Source organism: Carcharodon carcharias, chromosome 19 (assembly GCF_017639515.1).
Source record: "Carcharodon carcharias isolate sCarCar2 chromosome 19, sCarCar2.pri, whole genome shotgun sequence".
Taxonomy (NCBI): Eukaryota; Metazoa; Chordata; class Chondrichthyes; order Lamniformes; family Lamnidae; genus Carcharodon; species Carcharodon carcharias.
In genome coordinates, this window is record NC_054485.1 from 104450513 (window position 1) to 104474271 (window position 23759).

A 23759-nucleotide genomic window follows, 5' to 3' on the forward strand; every position below is an offset into this window, starting at 1 on the left:
AGCGCCTCCGGATTTTTCCTTCCAGCTGGCGGACAGGCGAACTGGCCGAGCGGCCCTTACGCTTTTCGGGAAACCTCATCCGAGGGCGGGATGCAATCTCCGTCTGGAAAGGAAAGAAAGGAGCGAGGTATCTCTGGGGACAGCAGCTTTTCCGAGGTGTGCCTTCGGGTGCTTGATTGTGACGCATGGACATCTTTGTTTGCAGCTTTTTACACCGTTATTTTATTACTCGCAGGCCTGCGGCTCTCTGAGGCAGCTCTCCGCTTTTGGGCCCGCAGTGACATCATCGCCCGACCTCTTCCCGACACCCCCCCCCCCCACCTCCCGCCAGCGCTTACCCTTTCAGCGTGCCTTTCACGCCGGCTGGCCGTCAGTTGGCCAGGCGGCGTGAAATCGTGGTCGGGGAGCCGATCGGGGGCGGGTGTCAAAGGCCCGACGAGGGTAAAATTCAAGCCCGTGTTTCTGCTCGATGACCCTTCATCAGAACTGGGGGAAATTGTTAAGGTATTTTTAAAATCCCGTTGTGGAATGTGAACGTCACTGGCAAGGCAGTTCCTAACTGCCCTTGAGGCATGTACTTGTAACAGGTTTTAAGCACGTCCTGAGGTAGAGAAAGCAGGGAGGGGGTAGAAAGTACCAAAGAGAAGGTCCTTCATAGGGTGGAAGACCAGGAGAGATTAAATAATCAGCAGGTCTGGCAGCATTGGCGGAGAAGAGCACAGTTGACGTTTCGAGTCCTCATAACCCCAATTCTGTTGAGGGGTCATGGGGACTCGAAACGTCAACTGTGCTCTTCTCCGCCGATGCTGCCAGACCTGCTGAGTTTTTCCAGGTATTTCTGTTTCTGTTTTTGTTTTGGATTTCCAGCATCCGCAGTTTATTGTTTTTATCTCTGAGATTAAATAATCCCCTGCTGTGTGCCTCCTTCAACGCTCAACTCCCACTCCCCCTTTTAATGAACTCGGTCTCCCTCCATCTCACTTCCCCTAACCATCCTTCACCTCCCTGTACAGACCCAAAAGTCTAAGGGGCTTGGGGGAGGTCCTGAGTGTCATCTGGATCCTGAATACCTGTCAGGCTGCTGATCGTTCGCCATGTGTGGACACATACAAACCCAAGGCTGTGGGTCAAGTTACAATTGGCCTCAGTACTCTCCTGTAAGCACTGTCGTGGTGGAAGAGATTGTAGATCAGCAAATGCTTTCAATAGTTTACGTACAATTTCAGATGTTGGTGATTCTCTCTCTTCTCTTTCAGATCTAGCAAATAGGCCAAAAGCTGCAGGTGAGAGAAAAACAAACACTTTCATTTCTGTACAGCTGTTCGCAACCTTGGGATCTCGAGACACTGTCCTTTCCCCCTCTGGGGCTGGGTGGGGCAGTGGGTCAGACACTGGCCTTTGCCCCTCTGGCACTAGGCAATTGGTCAGGCACTTTGTTCTGAGACTGAGCTTGTATCTTGATATTGGGACTAGGCAGCTGGTGTTTTGCTCTGAGACTGATGCAGGTTCGATCTGTGGAGGATATTAAACAGGGGCGGCTAAAAATATGGAAAATGCTGCTTTTGCTGGAGTCACGAGCACTTGAATCAGCAACAAAATAGTTGGGCTTGAACGAATTGTGTATCTTGAGTGATTTTGGACTCTCTTTTTGTATTTTAGAATATTTGCAAGAGTTGCAGCAGAACCGTGAGTAAACATTTCCAGAATGTTCTAAAGACAGGGCTGGGGATTTCTGTGACCTGGAACAAAGTGGGAGAGTGAGAGTGAGAGCAAGAGAGAGTCTGACAGACAGACAGACAGGTAGCCAGAGCCACAGACAGACGGAGCGGGATCTGAGGATGAACAGATGGAGCCAGAACCACAGACAGATAGGCGGTGCTGGAGCCGCAGACAGACAGGTGGAGTCACAGACAGCTGGAGCTGCAGACAGACAGTGAAAGCCTGAGGATGGTACTGAGGGGAGGGTTCACACAGTGAGAGTATAAGGGTTATTGGTCAGATGGGTGGGAGGATGGCACTGAGGAAGGGTCACCCAGAGAGAGAGAGAGCGAGAGTGCGCACACTGGGATTGGAATGGCTCTTCCTTTCGTGTAAAATCTTCTCTTGGCATCTCTGGGCTTAAGACTTCGGGGGAGTTCATGAATTCTCTCACCCCACAAAGTATGCAAGAGTCAAATTGGAGAAATGGTTTCTGCAGGTTTTATTTTAATTTTATTCTTTCTTTTCCTTTCAGAGGACCTCAAAATGAAGTTTGGTAAGAACTCATGCTAAAGGATTATCATTAACATGGGAGGGGTTTGTCTTTCTGTATTGTGCTCAGTCTTGCCCAGCTGAGAATTCCCCCAGTCTCCATCAAATGGGGAACAGAGTGGAGTCTCTATCTGTGCAAATATCTTCACACGTAGTGACGCTTGTTCTGCCAGGGAGCACAGGCTGTCTGCAACACCCATTCCCTTCAAACTCAACATCACTGTGGCCAGCGTGCTTACCTCTTTGGAGAGGCAGAACCTGTTCTTGCACCTGGGTCTATTGCAGCGCCTGGGGGAGGCAGGGTATCAGGCCGGGCTCAGTGGGTACCACTCGTGCCCCCGAGTCCGAAAGGTTCCTGGTTCAAGTCCCACTTCAGAGACTTGAGCACATCACCCAGGCCAACACTCTTCAATGCTGCATTGTCAGAGGTGCCGTCTTTCTGTTGAGGCATTAAACCGAGGCCCCTTCTGCCCTCTCTGGTGGATATGATAAACCACCACCACCAACCGCCGCCGCACCCCCCCCCCCCCCAGCCACCGCCCCATGACGGCTATTTGGAGTGTGTGCTGGAAGTTCTCCCTGCAGTGTCCTGGCCAGTATTTACCCCATGACCAACATTGATTAAAGCAGGGAACCTGAGATATCATCACATCGCTGTTTGTGGGAGCTTGTTGTGTGCAAATTGGCTGCCGTGTTTCCTACAGTACAACAGTGTCTATGCCCCAAAAAGTACTTAATCGGCTGTAAAGTTTTTTTTCCCCCAACAATATTACTTTATTTATAAAAGTACATTACAGACCATCTCAACTTGAAAATTTCAGAAAGTTTGACAGGTCTCCGTGCAGTATCCTCCCCTCCCGTCTCCGTGCAGTATCCTCCCCTCCTGTCTCCGTGCAGTATCCTCCACTCTTGATCTTAACAATATATTTTCCACATCAGGTATACAGCTGGAGACCAAAACGTTTCAAACTGAAAAATGACATAAGATGCAATACAATTCAACTTTCCTTCATTCTGCATGTTCCTCTCTGAGGTGCCTCAATTCATTGGCCATAAAGTTTGTTTCTTTATGAAAATATACTTTATTTATAAAATATCTGAAAGAACATTTACAAAACATTTCTAAACGACCATCACAAAAAGTGCAATCAGGTTCAACTTTTACACATGGATCACGAGGTGATTCGATACAATCAATGAATATTACAGTCATTTCAACATGGTCATTACAGAGAAGGACAGTGCAATGGTATTGGAGTTATCGACATACATCATGTGGCGCTCTGAAGTGCTTCAATACAATTATAATACATTTAGTATTCAATGCCGACATTCATTGTGAGCCATACAGCCCGACGGGTCTACATTGGCTGTAAAGTGCTTTGGAACGTCCTGAGTTTGGAAAACTCGTTCTTTACATCTCCCCATTCCTACTCCACTGTTTAAACACCCTTCTGGATGTCAACTGACTTGCTCTAAGCCTATCAATTCTGAGTTATTTGTCATGTGATCATTGTGTGTTGTATGCTACTGGACCAGTAGATGGTGGTCACGCCATATGGGCTCCAACTGCTGTTAAGGGGAAACACTTGTCCCTAGCTGTAAGTTTGTAAATGAATGAGGCTGTTCCTTGCATCGGCTAAGGGGATGTAGAAAGGATATATGTGGCTCTGCTGCTGAGTAATTTTGTTTTTTCTCTCTTCCTTGCCCAGAAAGTCTCCAGGTCGAGCTAGGTAAGATGGCACCATGGTTATAGCTTCTTTTCGGTGAGACATTAAACTGAAGCCCTGTTTGCCCCCTCCGGGATGTATGAGATCTCATTCCACTGAAGAAGAGAGGAGGGGAGAGTTCTCCCTGGTGTCCTGGCCAATATTTATCCCTTAACCAACAATGATTAAGACCGATTGCCTGAATCGCCAGTCAGGCTGTAATTGCACCCTCTCACCAGTGGAGGCACAGCACTGACTGGAGGGTGTGGTCACAATGTGACTGGATCAATAGAGGGTTTCCATTATACGTGGGGATGGCTTCAAAAAGACGATTGAATTCTGCCTGTGTACCTTGATCCCATTGTACATATTCTCTAACCCCACATCAGCTGAAGGCCACACTTCAATCGTGAATTCAATACTACAGGAGGTTGACTAGTTTATTAAGACAATTCCTTAATGGCAGCAGGAGAAAGTGAAACCTTGATTTCAGGGTACATCCTGTTTTATTTGTTATCTTGTGGGTTCTTGAGTCTGTACTTTTCTAGAGGGTGTGTCCGTGTGTCTGTGTCGGTGTGGGTGTTTGTGCACCTGTGTGGGTGTGTCTGTGTTTGTGCATCTGCACACATCTGTGTGGGTTTGTGTCTGTGTGTGTGGGTGTGTGCATCTGTGTGGGTGTGTGTCAGTGTGTGCGCGCATCTGTGTATCTGCGTGGGTGTGTGCGCGCATCTGTGTATCTGCATGGGCGTGTGCGCGCGTCTGTGTATCTGCGTGGGCGTGTGCGCGCGTCTGTGTATCTGCGTGGGCGTGTGCGCGCGTCTGTGTATCTGCGTGGGCGTGTGCGCGCGTCTGTGTATCTGCGTGGGCGTGTGCGCGCGTCTGTGTATCTGCGTGGGCGTGTGCGCGCGTCTGTGTATCTGCGTGGGCGTGTGCGCGCGTCTGTGTATCTGCGTGGGCGTGTGCGCGCGTCTGTGTATCTGCGTGGGCGTGTGCGCGCGTCTGTGTATCTGCGTGGGCGTGTGCGCGCGTCTGTGTATCTGCGTGGGCGTGTGCGCGCGTCTGTGTATCTGCGTGGGCGTGTGCGCGCGTCTGTGTATCTGCGTGGGCGTGTGCGCGCGTCTGTGTATCTGCGTGGGCGTGTGCGCGCGTCTGTGTATCTGCGTGGGCGTGTGCGCGCGTCTGTGTATCTGCGTGGGCGTGTGCGCGCGTCTGTGTATCTGCGTGGGCGTGTGCGCGCGTCTGTGTATCTGCGTGGGCGTGTGCGCGCGTCTGTGTATCTGCGTGGGCGTGTGCGCGCGTCTGTGTATCTGCGTGGGCGTGTGCGCGCGTCTGTGTATCTGCGTGGGCGTGTGCGCGCGTCAGTGTATCTGCGTGGGCGTGTGCGCACATCTGTGTGGGTGTGTGTCCGTGTGTGCGTACATCTGTGTATCTGTGTGGGGGTGTGAACATGTGTGCATTTGTGTGGGTGTGTGTGTCAGTGTGTATGTATGTGTGTGGGTGTGTGTATATCTGTGTAAGCGTGTATCTGTGTGGGTGTGTGCGCGCCTGTGTACCTGTGTGGGTCAGTTTGGGTGTGTCCGTATGTGTGTATCTGTGGGTATGTGTCCAAGAGTGCATTTCTGTGCAGGCGTATCCGCGTGTGTGTGCATGTCTGCATAGGTGTATCTGTGTGGGTGTGTCTGTGTGTGGGTATCTGTGAGGGCGTGTATCTGTGTGGGTGTCAGTGCAATTCTGCATTGAGAGAGAGTGTGTCTGAATACCACACTGTAACGTGTACAAACATGAGGTGGCCATTCAGCCCCTCAAGCCTGCTGCAGGCTTCAATGAGACTATGGCAGATCTCCAATTACCTACCTTTGTTCCATATCGCTGATACCCCTAGTTTAACAAGACCCGAGAGATCTCCATCTCACCCACAAGTGGCAACTTCTCCATGTCCACCCTCTCGAACACTGTTCGAAATTTTAAATCCCTCCATCAGGTCACCTCTTTTATAAAAAGCTTTCCTTCAAAAAGACCCTCCCTGTCTCTCCTAGTAGGAGGCAGGGGAACAAGAATCAGCAATAAAGGGATATAATTGGGGAGTGTAGATGCCCGTCAGTGTTTCTGTAACAGGTTAAAGTCATTTATATTGTATGGCATTGCCTGTGGATTCACAGACCACAGGTATTCCAGTTGTGATCTCCTCAGGTTTATGCTCAATGATGAAAACATGCTCGATATAAATCTCCATGATTGTCAGATATGTAAAGCTGTTCACTAAAAGATGTGTTTTTCCTTTTAGCCAATATTTGCCTTATCCCTGAAACAGGTAGGACTCAGGATATTATTTATTCATTCTCAGGATGTGGGCATGACTGGCTAGACCAGCACTCATTGCCCATGCCTAATTGCTCTTGAGAAGGTGGTAGTGAGCTGCCTTCTTGAACCGCTGCAGTCCATGTGGTGTAGGTACACCCACTAGTGCTGTTAGGAAGAAAGTTCCAGGATTTCGACCCACGACAGTGAAGGAACAGCAATATATTTCCAAGTCAGGGTGGTATGTGGCTTGGAGGGGAACTTGCAGGTGGTGGTGTTCCCATCTATCTGCTGCCCTTGTCCTTCTAGGCGATAGAGAATGCGGATTTAGGAAGGTCTTTCAGAAGATAGTGTTGGGGGGAACATATCCCCATTGTGATATTGTTGCTAACATATGAAGCCAGAATCTAAAGCTGTCAGTATCAGTAGCTAAACTCTGCTTTGCCCAGAGGACAGCTCGCTGTCACTCTATCTCTCACTTTAAATCTTCAGAAAAAGTTTCTCTTTTAGACATTTCCTAATCACTGAATACTAAAATGTATAATGAATTATTTAAAGACAAGTTAATTTCATTCTTTTTATCTTTTCAGCCTTAATGAGGATGACTGATGCTAAAGGTAAGATTTGCACCTCACAAGTGATTCCTTATTGAGTTGTGCGCACATGAGTGCGTGTGTGAGAGAGAGTGTGCACGTGGAATTGGCCTCACCTTTTAGTATCATAGAATCTTATAGCACAGGAGGAGGCCATTCAGCCCATTGAATTTGTGCCGACTCTTTGAAAGAGCTGTTCAATTATTCCCACTCCCCTGCTCTTTCCCCATAGCCCTGTAAATATTGCCCTTTAAGTGTTTCCTTGTTTGACTGCTGCGTTTTTTTTCAATGTTTTATCCCCCTCTTGTTTTTTAACCAATAATCAACAATCTGTGTCCTCTGTTCCCAGTGACAGGAGGGGCAGCAACAAAAATTAATAAGGAGGAGCTATTAAAGTTCCTGAACATGTTTATCAAATCCCCCCTTAAGAACATACGAATTAGGAGCAGAAGTAGGCCACTCGGCCCCTCAAGCCTGCTGCACCATTCAATAAGATCATGGCTGACTGGATTTTTAACCTCAACTCCATATTCCCACCTAGCTCCGATAATCTTTCACCCCCTTGCTTATCAAGAAACTATCTCGCTCTGCCTTAAAAATATTCAAAGACTCTGTTTCCACCACCTTTTGAGGAAGAGATTTCCAAAATCTAACCACCCTTTGAGAGAAAATACTTCTCCTCATCTCTGTCTTTAATGGGTGACCCCTTATTTATAAACAGTGACCCCTATTTCTAGGTTGTCTAACAAGATGAAATGTCCTCTCCACATCCAGCCTGCCAAGACCCCTCAGGATCTTATATGTTTCAGTCAAGTCACCTCTTGCTCTTCTAAACTCCAGCGGATATGAGCTAGCCTGTCCAGCATTTCTTCTGGACAACCCGCCCAATCCAAACCTTCCCTGAACTGCTTTCAACACACTTACATCTATCTTTAAATAAGGTAACCAACAATGTACATAGCACAAACAGAATTACCTGGAAAAACTCAGCAGGTCTGGCAGCATCGGCGGAGAAGAAAAGAGTTGATGTTTCGAGTCCTCATGACCCTTCGACAGAACTTGAGTTCGAGTCCAGGAAAGAGCTGAAATATAAGCTGGTTTAAGGTGTGTGTGGGGGGGGCGGAACAAGGCAACAGAGAGATACGGAAATCTTGTCGCAGAGAGGAACAGAACTTCTTCAAGGAGGTAGGCATTTCTTGAAGAGCAGTGGCAGTCAATTAAACACAGAGATAAAAACAAAAAAACTGCGGATGCTGGAAATCCAAAACAAAAACAGAATTACCTGGAAAAACTCAGCAGGTCTGGCAGCATCGGCGGAGAAGAAAAGAGTTGACGTTTCGAGTCCTCATGACCCTTCGACAGAACTTGAGTTTGAGTCCAGGAAAGAGCTGAAATATAAGCTGGTTTAAGGTGTGTGTGTGGGGGGCGGAACAAGGCAACAGAGAGATACGGAAATCTTGTCGCAGAGAGGCTGCCAGACCTGCTGAGTTTTTCCAGGTAATTCTGTTTTTGTTTTGGATTTCCAGCATCCGCAGTTTTTTTGTTTTTATCTCTGTGTTTAATTGACTGCCACTGCTCTTCAAGAAATGCCTACCTCCTTGAAGAAGTTCTGTTCCTCTCTGCGACAAGATTTCCGTATCTCTGTTGCCTTGTTCCACCCCCCACACACACACACCTTAAACCAGCTTATATTTCAGCTCTTTCCTGGACTCGAACTCAAGTTCTGTCGAAGGGTCATGAGGACTCGAAACATCAACTCTTTTCTTCTCCGCCGATGCTGCCAGACCTGCTGAGTTTTTCCAGGTAATTCTGTTTTTGTTTTAGATTTCCAGCATCCGCAGTTTTTTTGTTTTTATCTCAATGTACATAGCACTCCAGATGTGGTCTCGCCAATGCCCTGTATAACTGAAGTATAACCTCTCTAAAACAAAAACAGAATTACCTGGAAAAACTCAGCAGGTCTGGCAGCATCGGCGTAGAAGAAAAGAGTTGACGTTTCGAGTCCTCATGACCCTTCGACAGAACTTGAGTTCGAGTCCAAGAAAGAGTTGAAATATAAGCTGGTTTAAGGTGTGTGTGTGGGGGCGGAGAGATAGAGAGACAGAGAGGTGGAGGCGGGGGGGCTGTGGTTGTAGGGACAAACAAGCAGTGATAGAAGCAGATCATCAAAAGGACACCCTGGTCCACTCCTCCATCACCCCCTACTCCTCAACCCCCTCCTATGGCACCACCCCATGCCCACGCAAAAGATGCAACACCTGCCCCTTCACTTCCTCTCTCCTCACCGTCCAAGGACCCAAACACTCCTTTCAAGTGAAGCAGCATTTCACTTGCATTTCCCCCAACTTAGTCTACTGCATTCGTTGCTCCCAATGTGGTCTCCTCTACATTGGAGAGACCAAACGTAAACTGGGCGACCGCTCTGCAGAACACCTGCGGTCTGTCCGCAAGAATGACCCAAACCTCCCTGTCGCTTGCCATTTTAACACTCCACCCTGCTCTCTTGCCCACATGTCTGTCCTTGGCTTGCTGCATTGTTCCAGTGAAGCCCAACGCAAAGTGGAGGAACAACACCTCATTTTCTGACTAGGGACTTTACAGCCTTCCGGACTGAATATTGAATTCAACAACTTTAGGTCATGAGCTCCCTCCCCCATCCCCACCCCCTTTCTGTTTCCCCCTTCCCTTTTTTTTTTCTTCCAATAAATTATAAAGATTTTCCTTTTCCCACCTATTTCCATTATATAAAAAAAAACCCCACTAGAGCTATACCTTGAGTGCCCTATCATCCATTCTTAATTAGCACATTCGTTTAGATAATATCACCAACTTTAACTTTAACACCTATGTTTTCTATTGTACTATTGTCGTTGACATCTTTTGATGATCTGCTTCTATCACTGCTTGTTTGTCCCTACAACCACACCCCCCCCCCCCCCCCCACCCACCTCTCTGTCTCTCTATCTCTCCGCCCCCACACACACACCTTAAACCAGCTTATATTTCAACTCTTTCTTGGACTCGAACTCAAGTTCTGTCGAAGGGTCATGAGAACTCGAAACGTCAACTCTTTTCTTCTCCGCCGATGCTGCCAGACCTGCTGAGTTTTTCCAGGTAATTCTGTTTTTGTTTTGGATTTCCAGCATCTGCAGTTTTTTTGTTTTTATAATCTCTCTACTTTTGTATTCAGTTCCCCTCACAAATGAAAATATTCTATTAGCTTTCCTAATTACTTATTGTACCTTCACTCCAAACCTTTGCGATTTATTCACTAGGACATCCAGATTCCTCTGCATTTCAGAGCTCTGCAATCTCTCACGATTTAGAAAATATGCTTGTTTTTTATTCTAACTGCCATAATGAATCATTTCACATTTTCCCACATTATACTCCATTTCCCAGATCTTTTCCCAATCCCCTAACTTAACTATATCCCTTTGTAGCCTCCTTATGTACTCTTCACAATTTACTTCCCTACCTTTCTTTGTATCATCAGTAGTAAATTTAGCAACTATACCTTGGATCCCTTCATCCAGATCATTCATATAAATTTTAAAATGTTGAGGCCTCGGCACTGATGCCTGTGGCACAACACTCGTTACATCTTGCCAACCAGAAAAAGACCCATTTATGTTAGCCAGTCAACCTTCTATCCATCCCAATATGTTACCACTACAGCATGAGCTTTTATTTTCTGAAATAACCTTTGATGGCAGTGATGGTACCTAGCAGTGGAGTTGCTCTCCCTTTTAATTTGTTATTATCTAGCCATGGTTACTCTCCCCTTTAAGTAAATATCACCTTTGCAGTGCCCATATTTTTACAGAGAATTTTACAACATAGAATCAGGCTCATAAGACCCTCTACCTGAGCTAAAAGTTCTTGCCTCTACTCCGGGTATCAATAGCACACAACTTGGACATTGTTCCATTAATGTAGTACTTTTATTAATAACACTAAGCAATAGTACATACTCTCAATACTGGTTACTTAGTAGCCTGGTGGGCTGGAGTTCGTCTCAATGGTCAGTCCATTGATGAGGTCTCCGTACATGACTTCAGAGAGCCTGACCAAACTATTGTACCCACTACAGCAGTGAAGTCTCTGAGTTCTGTGGCATAAAAGGTAATATCTCTTTTTAGCTCATAAAATTGATTTTCAATTCCATCAGCGTCATTTCCCCTGTCCTTATGTCCTGAGCCTCTCACAAGGCCATGCCTGAAGAATTCCACTTTGTCATGTGTTACGACCACATCAGATGTTAATGCTGTGCAAGCCAGATACCAGGGGGAACCTGTCTTACTGATCATAAACCTGTTTTTTTTTATAATGAGGAGGTAAAGCTACTGACCCCAAAAGCGTAGGACTCCAGTAACACCATTAGGATTTTAAAAGTTAAAAGATTTATTAAAAAGAAAAAATCTTAAGCACATAAGATTAAAGTTACACAATTACAGAATAACCCCCAAAATACCCACATAGATTTTTAAACCATGAAAATCCAGTAATATTACCCAAAGCAAAGAATTGGTGTCATTTTCATAATGGTATACCACACTGACACCTCAAACACTTCCACTCAGATGTGATAATCCAAAAAGAAGGTTCAGAATCAAATTGCTTTTTGAAAACGGAGACTTTTCTGACTTGAAACTGGGTGACTGCTTCATATTCAAAACTTTCACACCTTCTCAGCACACAGATGTGATCTTCAGGACATTTCCCCACATAGTCACACCAACTTGGCTAAACATCTTATTTTAAATATCTTTATCCCTTTCATCTCAAATTCCCTTGCCCTCAACTTCTCCAAACATAAAAATCTGTTAAGTTTTCCTATTAACTCTATTTTCGGGTCAATAAAATTTACTATATCTTCCCCTGTTTACCTAATGAAATCTTCGTAATTTGTAAAAGTTCCTCGTCACTTCTTCCCTTTTACAATTCAACAGCTGAAAAGCCAAGTCTCCACTTATAATGAAATTTTAAATTCAGCCTATTTACTTGTAACTCGAACATACCATAAACCCTCATTACAAATGCATGAGCCGAACACCTTTACCTTTCTATCTCTTGGTTTTCATAAACAAGCTGTCTCTATTAACCTCCCCTAGTTTAATGAATCATGGATACGGACACACACACTGACACGGATGGACACACACACACCTTCCTTTACAGAATCCCACCATAATCCGAAAATTATAAATAAAAACAAACATCATCACAGCTGTTACCAATCCTCAGGCTGGTCCAGACAGAAGCCTTCGTTATGTCTGATGAGCACAAAAGGTGGTCAATCTTTCTCACAGTTCGAGGCCAGTTCTCCCGCCCAATTTAATTCATTTTGCAGACCCTGTTAATTCTGGCAAGGCTGTGTCGTCTCTAATTTACCCACCCTGCGTTGCACCCACAATGCAGCTCTTTGTGTCCCCAGTCAGTGTGCTGCTTCTCTTCGATGTTCAATGTTTACCATATGAGACAGACTCAGCATATACAGGGCTACCAAGCCACCAGTCTACATTCATCAATACAGGAGAAACTGAGAATCTGTTACATGGTTAAAAGTGATGAATACATTAAAAAGAAAACAAATAACCCATTGGCTTGCAGGCCATTCACCCCAACTAACCTGTGCTGGTGTTTAGCTCTACACAAACCTCCTCGACCCTCTTCGTCTCACCCCATCATCATATCATTCTATTCATTTTTCCCCCAATGTGTTTAAGCAGCTTCCTCTTGAATGTAAAATATCGGGCTTGTCCAACCCACATGTGGCCCGCAAAACCCATATAATGAGGCCCCAGAGCTACTGTTCAAAATGCCGGTTAGACAAGTGCGTAATGTTTGGCCGCAGTTCCCTCTCCTTTTAATATCCTGGCTTGTGTTGTTAGCCTCCCTTTTAAACAGCACTAAACCCAGTCCAGTGCCTGGGGTGTTAAACCTGTCCCTTGCTTTTTCATCCTTTTTAGTTGACTTCACCCTGGACGGTGACACTGCGAATCCAAACCTCCAGGTATCTTCCGATACCGTGAGCTACCCTGCAGAAGCAAAGATTCCCGCTGGCGTGTCCAAGTTATCCGTGCTGGGAAATAAAGGCTTCACCAGCGGGAAGCACTTCTGGGTGGTGGAAGTGAACAGTCAGTCCCCCTGGGACCTGGGAGTAGCCAGGAAGACAATGGTCAGGGAGGACGAGCCAGCTTTGAGCCCTGAAAACGGATACTGGACGATTGGGCACGACGGGCGAAAATACTGGGCAAACGACACCAACCCCTTGGAAATCTCCCTCGAACAGAAGGTCCAGGAGATTGGAATATACATCAACTGCCACGCTGGGAAGGTCCTTTTCTGCGATATGGCCACCCGTTCCCACCTCCACACTTTCACTGTCAGCTTCGAGGAGCCGATCTACGCTTTCTTCAATCTCTCTCAGTCTGGGGAAATGTTAATTTCTTAGTCGATCACGAACTCCCTCAGACAATAGTCCAAAACGCGTTGACCAGACCATCGCATGTGATGCCATCGCTGTGTGTTGCGGGATGATGATAATGTCAACCTCTTAAAGTCACAAGACCCAGACACTAATTTACTCCCAGAGTTATCCCAAAACATTGGTAGTAGACGTTTCTCTCTTCTACTTGGCGTTATTCAACACTGGGAGAGGGGCAGGGGGCAGACTGCATTGGGATAAAGGAAGACGGGGAATGGATTGCTCACCACAATTCCCTCCCTCCCTAATTACTCCCTCCCTCCCTAATTACTCCCTCCTTTTTTGGACTGAATCCGATTTGGGTGAAATTGGTTTGCTCTGGGTCTGGCCGATTTTTCAATGTCATGGGGCCTGCCCTGTACCCCAAACTTGGCCAAAAGTTTACTTTCCTCCCAATGGTTTAGAGTTTGAGCAATAAACCTCTTCAGTGAGGGAAACGCTGCAGCATTTGATGTGCTGTCCTCCAGATGAGTCATTAAACCTGAGATTGCCCCCACGGATCCCATGGTAGAATTGCGAGGTTGGGCAAGGGGAGCTCCCTCCCCCACTCCACCGCCACCCCCCCACCCCGGTCGATGTTTGGATTAGAAGGGACCTGTTCACTAAGTGGCATCTGCATTTCAAAATAATTGTACTAATGACATGTGACTTTGTTATTAAAGATACAAGTTAACAAACATAAACTCTTGGTTCTCTTAATTATACTTTGGATATGAGCATCGCTGGCCAGGCCAGAATTTATTGCCCTAGTTGCCCTCAAGAAGGTGGAGGTGAGCTGCCCTCTTGAACCGCTTAGTCCATGTGGTGTAGGTACACCCACAGTGCTGTTAGGAAGGGAGTTCCAGGATTTTGACCCAGTGACAGTGAAGGAAGGACGATATATTCCCAAGTCAGGGTGGTGAATGGCTTATAGGGGAACTTCCAGGTGGTGGTGTTCCCACCTATCTGCTGCCCTTGTCCTTCTAGGTGGTAGTAGTCATGAGTTTGGAAGGTGCTGTCTAAGGATCCTTGGTGAGTTCCTGCAGTGCATCTTGTCGATGGTACACACGGCTGCCAGGGCTTCTGATGTTTGAACTCAGGGTTTCTGAACTTGAAGCGAGTGGGCAGGTTAGTGCAGTTAAAATATTCCTTGGATCGCACCTTTCAGGAGGTGGTCACTCCGCAGCTACAGAGAGTGTAGGGGACAGTAAATGGCTGGCCATCCAGCTGGGTCGGAGGAGACAGGAATTCCCCAAGAGCGTGGCAACCTCAGGCCAGCTTTCCCTGCTGAATACCAGTGAGGGTGGCAGCACCTCGGGGTGGGGGTGGGGGAGTGCAGCCTAAAGCGCATCCACAAAGCAGCAGTGGAACTGCACACAGGGAGCCCAGCAACCTGCAGAAAGATCACAGGGAATTCTCCAGCCGGAGGACAGGCAGGTATTTCTACAACTGCCTGATGTGAGAGCCATGTGCTGACTTGTCTCCCAGGCTAAAGCAACGTGACTGAAAGCACATGGGACTTTCCATGAGGGGGGAGGAGAACAGCCAGAAATGACCTTCTGTTATGGTATTAGCACCAAAATGTTTGAGGGCCGATAGTCAGGGCTTCCGCAGATTGTGACGAAGTTAAAAAAGCAGGACCTCGAGGGTATCAGTAAGCTGTGGATTACTCTCAGTGGTTACACTGGTCAGCCAGGCTGATGCACGGTTGGAGAAATGGTGCAGGAGTTAGGGTTTCAGATTCTTGTGGTATGGAATGAGCTCTGGGGCAGGGAAAACCTGTTCACAAGGGACAGGTTGTTCCTTGACAGCTGGGACCAATGTCCTCATGGGGAGGTTAGCTAGTGCAGCTGGGGTGTGGGGTGGAGAGGTTGCAGCATCAGAGGTAAAACAAGGTATACAGAGAACTGGGAAAGGCAATTATCATTAGAATAGAGAGGGGGTAGTGATGGGAGAAATGCAAAGCAGTCTAAGATGGATTTGCAGCGTGTGTGTAAATGCGCTGTGTGGGGTAAATAAGACGTGAGTGCTGCGGGTATAAGTCACCACGTGGGATGTTAAATGGCAATATTGGAGACCTTGAATGAGAGCAGGAATGGGAACTTAACGTTCCTGGCTATACTGTATTCAGGAGAAAGAGGGGGGAAAAAACGGGGTTTGTGGCATTATTGATCACAGATTTAGTACTAGAGAGACCAAAGACGGAATCTACTTGGCTTGAATTAAGGAATATCAAGGGCACTCGTACATCAATGTGTGTAATCTATAGGCAGCTGAATGGTGTGAAGGAGATGGTGGAGCAAATCTATAGACAAATTAGCGAAATATAGAAGAATGACAGAGCAATAATAATGGAGGACTTCAAATATAGAAACGAATCAGAATGGTTACAGCACAAAGAGGCCATTTGGCCCATTGTCCGTGCTGGCTCTTTGCAAGTTCAATTCATCGAGTATCACTCCCCTGCCTTTTCCCCAATAGCCCTGCAAATTCTTCCTCTTCAGATAATGATCCAATTCTCTTTTGAAAGCCCTGATTAAATCTGCCTCCACCACACTCTCAAGCCATTCATTCCAGATCAGAAACACTCGCTGTGGAAAAGGGGAATGGGACTTGCTACAGGTCATGACACGGGCAAGAGGATTTTGGTCGAGCTCAAGTTTACAGGGGGCAGAGCGTGGGAGAGCAGCCAGGAGTGATTTGGAATAGCTGAGTCTAGAGCTAATGAAGGCATGGGTGAGGGTTTCAGCAGCCGATGAGCTGAGACAGGAATGAAGTCAAGCAATATTACCAAGATAGAAACAGGCTGCTTAGCGAGGCATAAATATGAGGTTGAAAGTTCATCTTGGGGTCAGATGTGATACCAAGTTTGCAAAAGACTGGCTTAATCTCAGATGGTTGCTGGAGGGAGGTATAGAGTCAGTAGCTTGGAAAAGAATTTGGAGCAGGGGGAAAACACTAGTTTCAGCCTTCCAAAATTTAATTGGAGGAAATTTCTACTCATCCAGTACTCGATGTCTGACAAGCAGTCTGATAATTTTGCAATGATGGAGTCGGCAAGAGAGGTGGTGGTGAGGTAGCGATGGGTGTATCAGTGTATCTCTGAAGCCTATTGCTGTGCTTTCCCATGATGTAGCTGAGGGCCAGAATGTAGATGAGGAACATGAGGGGTCCAGTAGGTCTTTGGGGGAACACCAAAGACAATGGTGTGGGAGCTGGAAGAGAATCCATTGCAAATGATCCTCAGGCGATGGTGAGATAAATAAGAACAGAAACAGGTGAGGAGTCCCAGCCAGCTGGAGAGGATTTGGAGGAGGATGGTGTACATCAACCGTGTCAGAGGCTGCAGACAGGTCAAGAAGGACGAGGAGGGAAAGTTTAATTTTGTCACAGTCACCTAGCATGGGAGGTCCAACTCAGTGTGGTCTCCTTCTGAGCTATTGGAGGGGAGGGAAGTGTGGTAATGCAAGAAAACCCAGTAAAGTTTGGAAAAATGACTGCTACTGGTCCAAACTGGAGTTCCATTTTAAGGTACGCACGACCAGTTTGGACCAGTACCAGTCATTTCCCAATTTTTACTGGGTTTTTCCTCCTAGAGAGTCGGATTCATTAGATCGCACTAAAGAGCTGGCAGCGACGCCTCGTTTGGTGTTATGTGATTCTGGGATTACAGTTTTAAGAAACACACAGCGTGGAACGAGAATTGTCCGCGAGAAAGACACACACCCGGAGAATGTGGGAGGGGTTCGTGTCCAGGTGGATCTGAAATCGCCCAGATCTTCCTTTCCGTTTGCCGGCGGATGTTTCAAAGTGAAAGTGAAAAAAAAGGGTCAGGCTGGATTTTTTCCGAGTTTCGTCTGGCCTGTTTCTCATCCATTTCTCCGCTTACAAATAAGTAAACCTATTGAAAGAGAGGGAGAAGGTGTTCGATGTAACTGCAGGTGAGTGTTGACTGGTCACACTGGGGAGTGGGGTCGCTCCGGCTTTGGGCTGGTCAGATCAGAGCCTCTGCTCAGGGTACAATGTTCAGGAGCAGGATGGCGGCTGTTTGGCTTCCCCAATTCAATCGTGTGTGTGTGTGTGTGAAACAGGAGCAGACCGGAGTTTCTGGATCTCAGGACCATCTCTGAAACAGACCCAAAAATACCTGGAAAAACTCAGCAGGTCTGGCAGGATCTATAGAAAGGAAAAAAACAAAAAAACTGCGGATGCTGGAAATCCAAAACAAAAACAGAATTACCTGGAAAAACTCAGTAGGTCTAGCAGCATCGGCGAAGAAAAGAGTTGACGTTTCGAGTCCTCATGACCCTTCGACAGAACTTGAGTTCGAGTCCAGGAAAGAGCTGAAATATAAACTTTAACTTTAACACCTATGTGTTCTATTGTACTAGTGTCATTGACATCTTTTGATGATCTGCTTCTATCACTGCTTGTTTGTCCCTACAACCACACCTCCCCCCCACCTCTCTGTCTCTCTATCTCTCCGCCCCCCACACACACACCTTAAACCAGCTTATATTTCAGCTCTTTCCTGGACTCGAACTCAAGTTCTGTCGAAGGGTCATGAGGACTCGAAACGTCAACTCTTTTCTTCGCCGATGCTGCTAGACCTACTGAGTTTTTCCAGGTAATTCTGTTTTTGTTTTCTATAGAAAGGAACACAGTTAACGTTTCAAGTCCGAATGTTCAGAACAGGTTCTGTTGAACGGTCCAAAACAAAAACAAAAACAGAATTACTTGGAAAAACTCAGCAGGTCTGGCAGCATCGGCGGAGAAAAGAGTTGATGTTTCGAGTCCTCATGACCCTTCTCATGACAGAACTGTCGAAGGGTCATGAGGACTCGAAACGTCAACTCTTTTCTTCTCCGCCGATGCTGCCAGACCTGCTGCGTTTTTCCAGGTAATTCTGTTTTTGTTTTTGTTTTGGATTTCCAGCATCCGCGGTTTTTTTGTTTTTATCTCTGTTGAAGGGTCATTCGGACTGGAAACGTTAACTGTGTTCCTCTCCGTAGATGCTGCCAGACTTGCTGAGTTTTTCCAGGTATTTTTGTTTTGGATTTCCAGCATCCGTAGTTTTTTGCTTTTATCTGAAACAGACCCCTTCGTCTCAGTCCTCTCCAACCAGCCCTGAAACTTACCATTACTCACTCAGTCTACATTTCATCTAATCATCCACCCCCACCCGCCCCCCCCCAAAAAACAGCTCCATTCCGATAGGTTTCTGGTTGACTTTGATAGAAGGCTGAGATTCTATAACCCTGGTCCCAGTCCGAAAGGGAATGCACAGATGTGCATTTCTGTAGCACCTATCGAGGTCTCAAAGTGCATTCCAACCAGTAGTCACTGCTATCATGTCACAATTCGTACACAGCAAGCTCCCACAATAATCTGCTTTCACTGGTATGGTAGTTTTGAGGTAAATATTTAGCCCTGGTCATCAGGGAGAACTCAGTCACTGCCCACCCCCCCCCCCCTCCCCCCCGCATTGTTATTGAGGAGGCTTTTGGTGGGTGGGGACTTCTAACCAGCAGTGGCCAGTGCAGTTGGTCCAAGTTGGGACTCCCTCCCCCAGTCTCATGGTCATCTTCCCACCTACAGCTCATCCAGGGTAATGATAGTATAAAGGGCAGAGAGAGGCAAGGATTCCTGGAGTGTTCAGGGAATTTCCTACAGTAGTAGGCTTCCAGTCCAGTGAGAAAGGAGGCACTGCGAGACCTTGTTCTTGGGGATGAGGTGGTCCAAGGGAATTGAGTGTCAGTAGAGGAACGTTTAGGGGACAGTGATCATTGTGTTACATGGTTTAGGCTGGTTATGGAAAGGGACAAAGGATAGCCCAGAATAAGAATAATTAACTGGGGGAAAACCAACTTCAACAGGGTAAGAACAAGTCTGGGCCAAATAAACTGGAGTCAAAAGTTGGCACGAAATACAATAGCTGAACAATGGGCTACCTCCAAAGGCACAGTCAAGGTATTTTCTCTCGGAAGGGAAGAGTCCCCGGATGACAAAAGAGATAGAAATTAAAATAAGGAAGAAAAAGTGTGCTTATGAGAAGTGTCAGGTAGTAATTACAATTGAGAACAGGCTGAATATAAAAGGTTCAGAGGAGAAGTGAAAAAGCGAATAAGAGAAACAAAGAGGGAGTATGAAAAGAGACTGGCAGCTAACATGAAAGGGAATCCCAAAGTCTTCTAAAGGCATATAAATAGTGAAAGGGTAGTAAAAGGAGGAGCGGGGCTGATTAGGGACCAAAAGGGGAATTTACACATGGAGGCAGGGGACATGGCTGAGATGTTAAATGAATATTGTCTTTACCAAGGAAGAAGATGCTTCCCAGGCCAAGGTGAAAGAGGAGGAAATTCAGTCACTAGAAGTGTTTAAAATTGATAAGGAGACAAGATATCAGAGAGACTATCTGTACTTAAAGTTAATAAAGCACTGGGACCGGATGAGATGCATCCAAGGATACTGAGGGAAGTGAGAGTGGAAATTGCGGAGGCACTGGCTGTAATCTTTCAGGCCTCCTTAGACTCAGGGGTGGTCCTGGAGGACTGGAGAATTGCAAACGTTATGCCCTTGTTCAAAAAAGGGTATAAGGATAAGCTCAGCAACTACAGGCCAGTCAGTTTACCTTCATGCTGACGAAGCTTCTAGAAACAATAATTAGGGACAAAGTTAATGGTCACTTGGGAAAATGCAGGTTAATTAAGAAAAGCCAGCATGGATTTCTTAAGGGGAAAATCATGTTTAACTAACTTTCTGGAGTTTTTTTAATGAGGTAACAGAGAGGGCCAATAAGGGTAATGCTGTTGATGTGGTGTACATGGACTTCCAAAAAGAATTTGATACAGTGCCACACAACAGATTTCTGAGCAAAGCTACAGCTCATGGAATAGAAAGGACAGTAGCAACGTGGATGCGAAATTGGCTGAGTAACAGGAAACGGAAAGTAGTGGTAAATGAATATTTTTTGGGCTGGAGGAAGGTTCGTAGTGGAGTTTCCCCAGCTTTTCCTGGTAAATATAAATGAGCTAGACCTTAGTGTACAGGGCCCAATTTCAAAATTTGTGGATGAAACAAAACTTAGTGAACTGTGAGGAGGTTAATGTCAAACTTCAAAAGGACATAGGAAAATTGGTGCAATGGATGGACACAGGTAGCAGAAGAGGTTCAACATACAGAAATGTGAAGTAATTCATTTTGGTATGCACAATTGCTGAGAGTATAAAATAAAGGGTACAGCTCTAAAGGGCATACAGAAGCAGAGGGATCTGAGTGTATATGTGCATAAGGTAACAGGACAGGTTGAGAGAGCAGTTAATGAAACATACAGTATCCTGGGCTTTATAATAGTGGCATAGAGTACAAGAGCAAGGAGGTTATGTTGAACTTGTATAAAACACTAGTTCAACCTCAGCTGGATAAGTGTTAGGTCCAGTTCTGGGTGCTACTCTTTAGGAAGGGTGTGAAGACATTGGAGGGAGTGCAGGAAAGATACACGACAATGGTTCCAGGGATGAGGAACTTCAGTTATGAAGATAGTTTGGCGATGTTAGGATTGTTTCCCTTAGAGAAAAGAAGGCTGAGAGGAGATTTCATAGAGATTATTTTTAATTCATTCATGGAATGTGGGCGTCACTGGCTGGGTCAGCATTTATTGCCCGTCCCTAGTTGCCCTTGAGAAGGTGGTGGTGAGCTGCCTTCTTGAACCGCTGCAGTCCATGTGGTGTAGGTACACCCACAGTGCTGTCAGGAAGGGAGTTCCAGGATTTTGACCCAGCGACAGTGAAGGAATGGTGATATATTTCCAAGTCAGGATGATGAGTTTCTTGGAAGGGAACTTCCAGGTGGTGGTGTTCTCATGTATCTGCTGCCCTTGTCCTTCTAGATGGTAGTGGCAGTGGGTTTGGAAGATGCAGTCTAAGGAGCCTTGGTGAGTTCCTGCAGCGTATCTTGTAGATATTACACACTGCTCCCACTGTGCGTTGGTGGTGGAGGGAGTGAATGTTTATGGCTGGGGTGCCAATCAAGCGGGCTGCTTTGTCCTGTATGGCGTCGAGCTTCTTGAGTGTTGTTGGAGCTGCACTCATCAAGGCAAGTGGAGAGTATTCCATCACATTCCTGATTCATGCCTCATAGATGGTGGACAGGCTTTGGGTATTCAGGAGGTGAGTTACTCGCTGCAGAATTCCTAGCCTTTGACATGATTTCTGTAGCCACAGTATTTATATGGCTAGTCCAGTTCAGTTTCTGGTCAATGGTAACCCCCAGGATGTTGATAGGGGGGATTCAGTGATGGTAATGCCATTGAATGTCATGGGGCGATGGTTAGATTCTCTCTTGTTGGAGATGGTCATTCCTGGCACTTGTGTGGTGCAAATGTTACTTGCCACTTGTCAGCCCAAACCAGGATATTGTCCAGTTCCTGCTGCATTTGGACATGGACTGCTTCAGTATCTGAGGAGTCATAAATGGTGCTGAACATTGTGCAATCATCAGTGAACATCCCCACTTCTGACCTTATGATGGAAGGAAGGTCATTGATGAAGCAGCTGAGGATGGTTGGGTCTAGGACACCACCCTGAGGAACTCCTGCATTGATGTTCTGCAGCTGAGATGACTGACCTCCAACAACCACAACCATCTTCCTTTGTGCTAGGTGTGACTCCAACCAGTGCAGAGTTTTCCCCCTGATTCCCATTGACTCCAGTTTTGCTAGGGCTCCTTGATTCTACACTTGGTCAAATGCGATCTTGATGCCAAGGGCAGTCACTCTCACCTCACCAATCAAATTCATTAGGGGTCTGGGCAGACGAGAAAGGGAGAAATTGTTCCCATTCATGAAAGGATCGCGAATGAGAGGGCACAAATTCAAAGTAATTTGCAGAAGAAGCAATATTTTCACACAGCAAGTGGCTAGGGTTTGGAATGCTCAGGCTGAGAGTGTGGTTGAGGCGGGTTCAGTTGAGGCATTCAGAAGAGATTTAGACTGTTACTTGAAAAGGAAGAATGTGAAGGGTTATGGGGAGAAGGCGGGAGAATGGCATTAAGTGAATTGCTCATTCAGAGAGCTGATGTAGACATGATGGGCTAAATGGCCTCCTTTTGCAATGTAACAGTTCTGTGATTCTTTGTTCCACCATTACCCCTGTGCTTGCTGACCTATATTAGCACCTGTGAATGCCTCAATATTAAAGTTCTTCTTTTTGAACCCTTCCATGGTCTCGCCACTCCCCCTCCCTCTCTAATCTCCTCAGCCCCACAGCCCTCGAGAAATCAGTGTTCCTCTAATTCTGGCTTCCTGAGCACCCCTAATTTTAACCACAGAAACACTTAAATTTTCAGCATAGAACGAGGCCATTTGGCCCACTGTCTCAATGCTGACCCAAAAGGAGGCATACAGTCTAATCCCACCTCCCGGCCCTTGGCCTGTAGCCCTGGTCTGTAGTCTGTAGCTTACAGCACTTCAATTGTATATCTGAGTGTTTTTAAAACATGATGAGGGTTTCTGCCTCTACCACTCTTTCAGACAGAGTTCCAGATTCCCAACTTGCTCTGCATGAAAATATTTCCCTCAAACCCCCTCTAAACCTCTTACCCTAAATCTGTACCTCTGTTTCTGATTCCTGGGATGAAGGGGTTATCTTATGAAGAAAGGCTGAACAGGTTGGGTCCATACCCATTGGAGTTTAGAAGCACGAGAGGTGATCTTATTGAAACATGTAAGATCCTGAGGGGACTTGATAGGGTAGGAGGATGTTTCCTCTTGTAGGGAGACTAAAACTAGGGGACATAGGTTAAAAGTAGACAGAGATGAGGAGAAATATTTTCTGCCAAAGTGTCATCATTGTTTGGAATTCTCTTCCTCAGAAAGTAGTGAAGGCTGGCTCATTGAATCTATTCAAGGCAGAGCTAGACAGAATTTTTGTTAGGCAATCGAGGGTTAAGGGGGACAGAAGGCAAAGTAGAATTGAGAGCACAGCCAGATCAGCCATGATTTTATTGAATGGTGGAGTAGGCTTGAAGGCCCTACTACTGCTAAATTCCCGAGAGTCTTTTGTCAGGCTTACCAGCGACGTGCACCTCCCAGCGGAGCAGGCTTTGAGCCATTAGCACCTCAATGCCGGACGAGTTGGCTTGACAGGACACCGCTGCTGGACCACCTTTCTTGCCGCTGGATATGAAGGGTCTGGCAAAGGCATGGATGGGGGCTGCGGTCAGGCAAACAAACACAGAGTAGGAGATATGGCCTGTGATGGTTGGGTTTCTGAGGTGTTCTTCCCCGTATAGGCAAATGCCAAAGAAAATCCAGGCCATGTTTCCCTAAGGACAATCTTAAGACACAAAACCGCCTGATTATAGAGTATTAAAAAAATGGACCCTGCTGTTTAAAAACAATTCTGTCGAGTGTGGTTCCTGTGTTGGACTGATTTTTTTTTG

The 23759-nt window shown here is 46.3% G+C and overlaps 2 protein-coding genes across 8 annotated transcripts in view; both read left to right on the forward strand.

The window, feature by feature from the left end:
• The window catches only part of LOC121291866 (butyrophilin subfamily 1 member A1-like), a 40070-nt gene extending 26053 nt beyond the window's left edge, over positions 1 to 14017 (forward strand). For 5 of the 7 annotated variants that reach the window (XM_041213478.1, XM_041213482.1, XM_041213484.1 and 2 more), the window contains 7 exons: positions 1257 to 1283; positions 1660 to 1686; positions 2234 to 2254; positions 3963 to 3983; positions 6244 to 6270; positions 6848 to 6874; positions 12823 to 14017. In XM_041213478.1, coding sequence (XP_041069412.1) covers positions 1257 to 1283; positions 1660 to 1686; positions 2234 to 2254; positions 3963 to 3983; positions 6244 to 6270; positions 6848 to 6874; positions 12823 to 13307 — 635 coding nt within the window. In that variant the 3' untranslated portion in view covers positions 13308 to 14017. The remainder of the gene's footprint in view (positions 1 to 1256; positions 1284 to 1659; positions 1687 to 2233; positions 2255 to 3962; positions 3984 to 6243; positions 6271 to 6847; positions 6875 to 12822) is intronic. The other 2 variants (XM_041213481.1, XM_041213483.1) reach the window with 1 other exon arrangement.
• Positions 14018 to 17135: 3118 nt separating this feature from the next.
• LOC121291305 overlaps positions 17136 to 23759 on the forward strand; it is a 96891-nt gene continuing 90267 nt past the window's right edge. The window contains exon 1 of the mRNA XM_041212378.1: positions 17136 to 17260. The gene's annotated coding sequence lies outside the window, so the exon portion shown is untranslated. The remainder of the gene's footprint in view (positions 17261 to 23759) is intronic.